This window comes from Ranitomeya imitator, chromosome 5 (genome assembly GCF_032444005.1).
Source record: "Ranitomeya imitator isolate aRanImi1 chromosome 5, aRanImi1.pri, whole genome shotgun sequence".
NCBI classification, from domain to species: Eukaryota; Metazoa; Chordata; class Amphibia; order Anura; family Dendrobatidae; genus Ranitomeya; species Ranitomeya imitator.
The window spans coordinates 350,615,858-350,627,925 of record NC_091286.1 but is presented as its reverse complement, the minus strand read 5'-3'; the positions used below and the strand labels follow the sequence as shown (position 1 = coordinate 350,627,925).

The 12,068-nt window shown below is 43.9% G+C and overlaps 1 protein-coding gene across 1 annotated transcript in view; it reads left to right on the top strand.

Annotated features, from left to right (window-relative positions):
* LOC138637623 (dynein axonemal heavy chain 5-like) overlaps window positions 1–12,068 on the top strand; it is a 569,265-nt gene that overhangs the window by 132,842 nt on the left and 424,355 nt on the right. Inside the window, exon 19 of the mRNA XM_069726456.1 lies at window positions 10,685–10,896. Coding sequence (XP_069582557.1) covers window positions 10,685–10,896 — 212 coding nt within the window. The remainder of the gene's footprint in view (window positions 1–10,684; window positions 10,897–12,068) is intronic.

Sequence of the window (12,068 nt, the reverse complement as noted above, 5' to 3'; positions counted from 1 at the left end):
TATGGGATAGATAGATATGAGATAGATAGATAGATAGATAGATAGATAGATAGATAGATAGATAGATAGATAGATAGATAGATAGATATGGGATAGATAGATAGATATGAGATAGATAGATATGAGATAGATAGATATGAGATAGATAGATAGATAGATAGATAGATAGATAGATAGATATGGGATAGATAGATATGGGATAGATAGATATGGGATAGATAGATATGAGATAGATAGATAGATATGAGATAGATAGATAGATAGATAGATAGATAGATAGATAGATAGATAGATAGATAGATATGAGATAGATAGATAGATATGAGATAGATAGATAGATAGATAGATAGATAGATAGATAGATAGATAGATATGAGATAGATAGATAGATATGGGATAGATACCGGTAGATAGATATGGGATAGATAGATAGATAGATATATAGATAGATATCTGTCATATATATAATTTCACAACCCCACAACAAATTATAAACTTGCACCTTTTTGTGCCTTTCATGTGAAGTTTATTTTATAGCTTTGTATTAATCTAATAAATAAATGAAACATATTACGTGGGGTTTTCTTTGCAATCAGCAAAGGTAAAGTAGATAGCTGAGAGCTGATATTTTCAGGCTTGGAACATCCCTGGTTATTGGGCCCTTCCCAGCCTAAAAATACCAGCCCGCTGCCTCCCCAGAAGTAGCGCAGCCCATAAGATGGGCATGTGTGGCCGTTCATCTTGGCTCTTCCTGATGTCCTGGTGCGTTGCCAATCCAGGTTAATGGGGCTTGGAGTTGATGTCAGCTGTGAAGGGTTTAAAAACACAGCTGGCATCAAGCCCTGGTGCTAGTAAAGAAGGGGTGTCCATCCGACACTCCCATTACTAACCCAGAAATAAAAAGGAAATATACATAAAAAATACTTTATTGAAAAAAACTGCCCCGACAATTTCCCTGGTTTCCCAATTTATTTAAAAAAAAAATTCCCACGCAGGTCTGACGTAGTCCAAGCGAATCCAACAAATCTGCCGTGCAAAGCCTATGGAGCCTCATTCTGGCATTCTGCAGGCTTAGCAAACAACAACTTCCAAGTCACGCAGCGCTGCATGAGACCTGGCGACTTTGAAGAGCAGGAACATCTGTAACTTTTTTCATGTATTTATTTATTAGGTTAATAATAATAATAATAATAATAATTTTATTTATATAGCGCCAACATATTCCGCAGCGCTTTACAAATTATAGAGGGGACTTGTACAGACAATAAACATTACATCATAACAGAAATACAGTTCAAAACAGATACCAGGAGGAGTGAGGGCCCTGCTCGCAAGCTTACAAACTATGGGTTAATACAAAGCTGTACAATAAACTTCACAAGCTGCACATCTTTAGCGCATGTAAATCAGTAATTTCTTTAATGCATTTTATTCCGGTACGTGTTACTTGGATAGCACACAGGTCGTACACACTTACACATGGATGACACACGGATGGCACTCGGATAGCACACAGATGGTACACACTTATACATGGATGACACACGGATGGCACTCAGATAGCACACAGATGGTACACACATGGATGACACACGGATGGCACTCAGCTAGCACACAGATGGTACACACTTACACATGGATGGCACTCGGATAGCACACAGATGGTACACACTTACACATGGATGACACACGGATGGCACTCAGCTAGCACACAGATGGTACACACTTACACATGGATGGCACTCGGATAGCACACAGATGGTACACACTTACACATGGATGACACACGGATGGCACTCGGATAGCACACAGATGGTACACACTTACACATGGATGACATACGGATGGCACTCAGATAAACATATGGTACACACCTACACATGGATGACACACAGATGGCACTCGGATAGCACACAGATGGTACACACTTACACATGAATGATACACGGATGGCACTCAGCTAGCACACAGATGGTACACACATGGATGACACACGGATGGCACATGGATAGCACACAGATGGTACACACTTACACATGGATGACACACGGATGGCACTCGGAGCGCACAGAGGGTAGACACTTACACATGGATGACACACGGATGGCACTCGGATAGCACACAGATGGTACACACACATGGAAGACACACGGATGGCACTTGGATAGCACACAGATGGTACACACTAACACATGGATGACACACGGATGGCACTCAGCACACAGAGGGTACACACTTACACATGGATGACACACGGATGGCACTCAGCACACAGAGGGTACACACTTACACATGGATGACACACGGATGGCACTCGGATAGCACACTGATGGTACACACTTACACATGGATGATACACGGATGGCACTCAGCTAGCACACAGATGGTACACATATGGATGACACACGGATGGCACATGGATAGCACACAGATGGTACACACTTACACATGGATGACACACGGATGGCACTCGGATAGCACACAGATGGTACACACTTACACATGGATAACACACGGATGGCACTCGGATAGCACACAGATGGTACACACTTACACATGGATAACACACGGATGGCACTCGGATAGCACACAGATGGTACACACTTACACATGGATGATACACGGATGGCACTCAGCTAGCACACAGATGGTACACACATGGATGACACACGGATGGCACATGGATAGCACACAGATGGTACACACTTACACATGGATGACACACGGATGGCACTCGGATAGCACACAGATGGTACACACTTACACATGGATAACACACGGATGGCACTCGGATAGCACACAGATGGTACACACTTACACATGGATGATACACGGATGGCACTCAGATAGCACACAGAGGGTACACACTTACACATGGATGACACACGGATGGCAATCAGATAGCACACAGAGGGTACACACTTACACATGGATAACTCACGGATGGCACTCAGATAGCACACAGAGGGTACACACTTACACATGGATGGCACATGGATAGCACACAGATGGTACACACTTACACATGAATGACACATGGATGGCACTTGGATAGCACACAGATGTACACACTTACACATGGATGACACACGGATGGCACTCGGATAGCACACAGATGGTACACACTTACACATGGATGACACACGGATGGCACATGGATAGCACACAGATGGTACACACTTACACATGGATGACACACGGATGGCACTCGGATAGCACATAGATGGTACACACTTACACATGGTGACACACGGATGACACTCGGATAGCACGCAGATGGTACACACTTACACATGGATGACACACGGATGGCACTCGGATAGCACACAGATGGTACACACGTACACATGGTGACACACGGATGGCACTCGGATAGCACACAGATGGTACACACTTACACATGGATGATACACGGATGGCACTCGGATAGCACACAGATGGTACACACTTACACATGAATGATACATGGATGGCACTCAGCTAGCACACAGATGGTACACACATGGATGACACACGGATGGCACATGGATAGCACACAGATGGTACACACTTACACATAGATGACACACGGATGGCACTCGGAGCGCACAGAGGGTAGACACTTACACATGGATGACACACGGATGGCACTCGGATAGCACACAGATGGTACACACACATGGATGACACACGGATGGCACTCAGATAGCACACAGAGGGTACACACTTACACATGGATGACACACGGATGGCACTCAGATAGCACACAGATGGTACACACTAACACATGGATGACACACGGATGGCACTCAGATAGCACACAGAGGGTACACACTTACACATGGATGACACACGGATGGCACTCAGATAGCACACAGAGGGTACACACTTACACATGGATGACACACGGATGGCACTCGGATAGCACACAGATGGTACACACATGGATGACACATGGATGACACACGGATGGCACATGGATAGCACACAGATGGTACACACTTACACATGGATGACACACGGATGGCACTCAGCTAGCACACAGATGGTACACACATGGATGACACACAGATGGCACATGGATAGCACACAGATGGTACACACTTACACATGGATGACACACGGATGGCACTCGGATAGCACACAGATGGTACACACTTACACATGGATAACACACGGATGGCACTCGGATAGCACACAGATGGTACACACTTACACATGGATAACATACGGATGGCACTCAGATAAACATATGGTACACACTTACACATGGATGACACACAGATGGCACTCGGATAGCACACAGATGGTACACACTTACACATGAATGATACACGGATGGCACTCAGCTAGCACACAGATGGTACACACATGGATGACACATGGATGACACACGGATGGCACATGGATAGCACACAGATGGTACACACTTACACATGGATGACACACGGATGGCACTCGGAGCGCACAGAGGGTAGACACTTACACATGGATGACACACGGATGGCACTCGGATAGCACACAGATGGTACACACACATGGAAGACACACGGATGGCACTTGGATAGCACACAGATGGTACACACTAACACATGGATGACACACGGATGGCACTCAGATAGCACACAGAGGGTACACACTTACACATGGATGACACACGGATGGCACTCAGCACACAGAGGGTACACACTTACACATGGATGACACACGGATGGCACTCGGATAGCACACTGATGGTACACACTTACACATGGATGATACACGGATGGCACTCAGCTAGCACACAGATGGTACACACATGGATGACACACGGATGGCACATGGATAGCACACAGATGGTACACACTTACACATGGATGACACACGGATGGCACTCGGATAGCACACAGATGGTACACACTTACACATGGATAACACACGGATGGCACTCGGATAGCACACAGATGGTACACACTTACACATGGATGATACACGGATGGCACTCAGCTAGCACACAGATGGTACACACATGGATGACACACGGATGGCACATGGATAGCACACAGATGGTACACACTTACACATGGATGACACACGGATGGCACTCGGATAGCACACAGATGGTACACACTTACACATGGATAACACACGGATGGCACTCGGATAGCACACAGATGGTACACACTTACACATGGATGATACACGGATGGCACTCAGATAGCACACAGAGGGTACACACTTACACATGGATGACACACGGATGGCACTCAGATAGCACACAGATGGTACACACATGGATGACACACGGATGGCACATGGATAGCACACAGATGGTACACACTTACACATGGATGACACACGGATGGCACTCGGATAGCACACAGATGGTACACACTTACACATGGATAACACACGGATGGCACTCGGATAGCACACAGATGGTACACACTTACACATGGATGATACACGGATGGCACTCAGCTAGCACACAGATGGTACACACATGGATGACACACGGATGGCACATGGATAGCACACATATGGTACACACTTACACATGGATGACACACGGATGGCACTCGGATAGCACACAGATGGTACACACTTACACATGGATAACTCACGGATGGCACTCAGATAGCACACAGAGGGTACACACTTACACATGGATGACACACGGATGGCACATGGATAGCACACAGATGGTACACACTTACACATGAATGACACATGGATGGCACTCGGATAGCACACAGATGTACACACTTACACATGGATGACACACGGATGGCACTCGGATAGCACACAGATGGTACACACTTACACATGGATGACACACGGATGGCACATGGATAGCACACAGATGGTACACACTTACACATGGATGACACACGGATGGCACTCGGATAGCACACAGATGGTACACACTTGCACATGGTGACACACGGATGGCACTCGGATAGCACGCAGATGGTACACACTTACACATGGATGACACACGGATGGCACTCGGATAGCACACAGATGGTACACACGTACACATGGTGACACACGGATGGCACTCGGATAGCACACAGATGGTACACACTTACACATGGATGATACACGGATGGCACTCGGATAGCACACAGATGGTACACACTTACACATGAATGATACATGGATGGCACTCAGCTAGCACACAGATGGTACACACATGGATGACACACAGATGGCACATGGATAGCACACAGATGGTACACACTTACACATAGATGACACACGGATGGCACTCGGAGCGCACAGAGGGTAGACACTTACACATGGATGACACACGGATGGCACTCGGATAGCACACAGATGGTACACACACATGGATGACACACGGATGGCACTCAGATAGCACACAGAGGGTACACACTTACACATGGATGACACACGGATGGCACTCAGATAGCACACAGATGGTACACACTAACACATGGATGACACACGGATGGCACTCAGATAGCACACAGAGGGTACACACTTACACATGGATGACACACGGATGGCACTCAGATAGCACACAGAGGGTACACACTTACACATGGATGACACACGGATGGCACTCGGATAGCACACAGAGGGTACACACTTACACATGGATGATACACGGATGGCACTCAGCTAGCACACAGATGGTACACACATGGATGACACACAGATGGCACATGGATAGCACACAGATGGTACACACTTACACATGGATGACACACGGATGGCACATGGATAGCACACAGATGGTACACACTTACACATGGATAACACACGGATGGCACTCGGATAGCACACAGAGGGTACACACTTACACATGGATGATACACGGATGGCACTCAGCTAGCACACAGATGGTACACACATGGATGACACACAGATGGCACATGGATAGCACACAGATGGTACACACTTACACATGGATGACACACGGATGGCACATGGATAGCACACAGATGGTACACACTTACACATGGATAACACACGGATGGCACTCGGATAGCACATAGATGGTACACACTTTCACCTGGATGTCACACGGATGGCAAACAGGATTTACACACTTACACATGGATGGCCAACAGAAAACCGCATGGATAGTAAAAATGGAATCTCTCACGTGTACATCTTTTTTAAACAAACCTGTGAAGGAGGCCTAAAACTGAATTTATTTCCAACAAATCTAAATGTTATCCTGTTCAGGATGTCTTATACCATGCTGCCAACAGATCCGACTGCATGTATAAAGAGACATGTTCTCCTTAAAATCATACCTGCCTGACTTTCTGTAAGAATAGCAGGGAGAAAAAGAAAATTAACTTACAGGTCCTTCTCAAAAAATTAGCATATAGTGTTAAGTTTCATTATTTACCATAATGTAATGATTACAATTAAACTTTCATATATTATAGATTCATTATCCACCAACTGAAATTTGTCAGGTCTTTTATTGTTTTAATACCGATGATTTTGGCATACAACTCCTGATAACCCAAAAAACCTGTCTCAATAAATTAGCATATCAAGAAAAGGTTCTCTAAACGACCTATTACCCTAATCTTCTGAATCAACTAATTAACTCTAAACACATGCAAAAGATACCTGAGGCTTTTATAAACTCCCTGCCTGGTTCATTACTCAAAACCCCCATCATGGGTAAGACTAGCGACCTGACAGATGTCAAGAAGGCCATCATTGACACCCTCAAGCAAGAGGGTAAGACCCAGAAAGAAATTTCTCAACAAATAGGCTGTTCCCAGAGTGCTGTATCAAGGCACCTCAATGGTAAGTCTGTTGGAAGGAAACAATGTGGCAGAAAACGCTGTACAACGAGAAGAGGAGACCGGACCCTGAGGAAGATTGTGGAGAAGGACCGATTCCAGACCTTGGGGAACCTGAGGAAGCAGTGGACTGAGTCTGGTGTGGAAACATCCAGAGCCACCGTGCACAGGCGTGTGCAGGAAATGGGCTACAGGTGCCGCATTCCCCAGGTAAAGCCACTTTTGAACCATAAACAGCGGCAGAGGCGCCTGACCTGGGCTACAGAGAAGCAGCACTGGACTGTTGCTAAGTGGTCCCAAGTACTTTTTTCTGATGAAAGCAAATTTTGCATGTCATTCGGAAATCAAGGTGCCAGAGTCTGGAGGAAGACTGGGGAGAAGGAAATGCCAAAATGCCTGAAGTCCAGTGTCAAGTACCCACAGTCAGTGATGGTGTGGGGTGCCATGTCAGCTGCTGGTGTTGATCCACTGTGTTTCATCAAGGGCAGGGTCAATGCAGCTAGCTATCAGGAGATTTTGGAGCACTTCATGCTTCCATCGGCTGAAATGCTTTATGGAGATGAAGATTTCATTTTTCAGCACGACCTGGCACCTGCTCACAGTGCCAAAACCACTGGTAAATGGTTTACTGACCATGGTATTACTGTGCTCAATTGGCCTGCCAACTCTCCTGACCTGAACCCCATAGAGAATCTGTGGGATATTGTGAAGAGAAAGTTGAGAGACGCAAGACCCAACACTCTGGATGAGCTTAAGGCCGCTATTGAAGCATCCTGGGCCTCCATAACATCTCAGCAGTGTCACAGGCTGATTGCCTCCATGCCACGCCGCATTGAAGCAGTCATTTCTGCCAAAGGATTCCCGACCAAGTATTGAGTGCATAACTGAGCATTATTATTTGATGGTTTTTTTGTTTGTTATTAAAAAACACTTTTATTTGATTGGATGGGTGAAATATGCTAATTTATTGAGACAGGTTTTTTGGGTTATCAGGAGTTGTATGCCAAAATCATCAGTATTAAAACAATAAAAGACCTGACAAATTTCAGTTGGTGGATAATGAATCTATAATATATGAAAGTTTAATTGTAATCATTACATTATGGTAAATAATGAAATTTAACACTATATGCTAATTTTTTGAGAAGGACCTGTATATCGTCAATCGAGCCGCTCACATTCAGTGATTGGGGTGTGCAATGAACTATTCACAGTCAATGCTCAATAGGCATCGAGCACAGGTGTACTTATTCCCCATCATTTTGACTGACAGTCAGCTGTACACATATATGCTGTGCACACACTGCCAAGCAGGCTGTCAATCAAAGTGCTGGGGGGTAATTACAGCTGGGCTCACTGCTTTTTGAACAGTGTCTATAAATTCCCCATGCATCGCCTTTGTGACTGAAAGTGAGCAGGTACATGGAGGATGTAACTTCATTTTCATGCTATAAACCTACACAAAAGTTTCAAATAATGCATGTAAAAATAAGTGGGTATCCTAAACTGGGAACTTCAAAAATTGGATAGCCACAAAAATAACTGCAAATATAATTTATACAAATATTTTTAAAAAAACTACATTTAAAACATGGAGAACATTACGTAGAAGATACTTCATGGAAAATGTTTCAGATATGGGTATCGTGTATACATAGTAGATATAGTTAGTGTTGCATTCTACAGAGTGGGTCATTTATATGGATACACCTAAATAAAATGGGAATGGTTGTGATATCAACTTCCTGTTTGTGGCACATTAGTATATGGGATTGGAAAAACTTATCGAGATGGGTGGTGACCATGGCGGCCATTTTGAAGTTGGCTATTTTGGATCCAACTTTTTTTTTTCACATTATGGGGGTCAGGTCCGAGCATTCCTACATGAACAGTTTCCTGGAAAGTGGATTGGTCGTCGTGGGCCAATTGAATGGCCACCAAGGTCTCCTGATCTGACCGCCTTAGACTTTTATCTTTGGGGTCATCTGAAGGCAACTGTCTATGCTGTGAAGATACGAGATGTGCAGCATCTGAAACAGCGGATCCTGGAAGCCTGTGCTAGCATTTCTTCTGTGGTGTTGCTATCAGTGTGTCAAGAGTGGGAGAAGAGGGTTGCATTGACAATCCAACACAATGGGCAGCACTTTGAACACATTTTATAAGTGGTCATAAGCCCATCTTGAAAAGTTTTTCCCCTCCCATATACTAAGGTGCCACAGACAGGAAGTCGATATCACCCACCATTCCTATTTTTAGGTGTATCCATATAAATGGCCCAATCTGTATATAATAAATTGATGGCTGTATACAAAGGGTCATAGCACAGAAAAAGTAAATAGAATATAGTAATATGCCAGTAAAATATGTAAAATATAGCATGAATGAATAATAAATACCAGAATTCAATGCAACTTTCAAATAATCACATACCATTAATATCAAATATAGAAACTGACCAGATAATAAAGACCACAGCACAAAAACGTATATGTTTCACCTTGGCTTTCTCAAGTCTTGACTTCTTTCTTCTATGTAATGCTCTCCATGTTCTAAATGTAGTTTTTTAATATTTGTATATGACTGTCAATAAAATGTTGTTTGTAGTTATGATTTTTGCGGTTATCCAATTTTTGTAGCTTTTTTCATTTTCACTCTGTAGCAGCGCTCTTCCAGTAAGGCAGGCATGGTTTTTAACGCCATTTACCTGCAGATTAACCTGATATATGTAGGTGAAAAGCATTTCTGGGCTTGACAGGTCCCTTCTAAACCCAACATAGCGTTACAACGAATAATCAGTAACCTCTGTATATAGGGCATACCATGTTCTCCATTTGGCTGTCTTTGTGAACAAACCTCTACTGATCAGACTTTATTGGATATAAAACCATTACTGTTATCCAGGTAATTTTAGTATAGATCTTCTATTACAGGCAGAAAAATTTAAAATGTATAGAAGCAGTTTAGAAGATGTTGTGAAGGAGTATGGAAGAATTCAACAAGAGATTCCTGAGGAATTTGCAACATTGTTCTCTGTTCATCTTGAGCAAGTAAATCATCAGTTCCAGCCAGGCCTGTCTACTTTATCATGGAGTAGTGTGAACATAGAGGGATTCCTCCACCAGACCAGTGCTGCTGTGAAGCGGTAAATATTTACTGGGGTCTAGTACGTTTCTCACAAAGTAGACCCCTTGACCAGCCCAACAATGCCTGATGTAATTGGGACTTGTGACTGCAGATTTATGAATCCCCCCAGTGCATGTACTGTGTGCTGCAGAGATCCAACAGTTTCTGACCAGGGACCGGAGGGTATGTACGCGTTATATATACTCCTGGCCAGGGCCCGTTTAGTGCACATGACCTCACTCCATACACTTGTGATGAGCGAGGCCACACCAGGCCACACCAGTCTAGTGACGTGGCCGTGCAGTAGGCGATGACTGACTAGAGGGCGCTGCCTTGTTCGATTCAAGTGTATGGAAGCAAAGCTGCGCCCACTGGCCGGGAGTATGTACAAGTCATACGTACCCTCCGATCTCGGGTCTGAAACTGATGCATCCCCATAGTGTACAGTGCATGTGCTGGGGGGATTTATAAGCCTCCAGTCACACAGAGTGACTACAGACATTGATTTGGACCGACAACCCCTTTAAGATTTACTTGGGTCAATGTAAAATTTTTGTTGATATACTGTATATTTTTATTATTAGATACACTTCCCATAATGGCTAATTGAAGTTGGATGTGTCAGCACTACAGTTGTGCTCAAAAATTTACATATCCCAGCAAAATTTTTACTTTCTTGGCCTTTTTTTCAGAGAATATGACTGATAACACCAAAACTTTTTCTTCACTCATGCTTAGTGGTTGGGTGAAGCCATTTATTGTCAAACTATGGTGGTTTCTCTTTTTAAATCATAATGACAACCCAAAACAACCAAATGTGGGTTTCTTTGCAATAAGACATCGGATCGCAGCTATCAAGGTATCATTTTTAACTTCCTATGACTTACACACCCATGTAGATGGCTTAGGAGGATTGATCTTACTAATAGATTCCCTTTAGATTACACTCCGGCCATATTTACTCTAGGTACAACTCTTGAAATTAAGTCAATTATTTCATTCATACCATATTCTCATCCTTTGCCGCTGTCCATGGCCCATAGTCCTACTAAAAGTAGCTTCTAACAGAGAGCAACAAAATTCCTGCGCGCCAGTCCGCTGCCTTTGGTGAAAGCCCTGGTTTAATTTATTTACTGGAAGCAATATACGGTATATATTTTTTTAATTTGCTGGTGTGAATATGTCAAGACT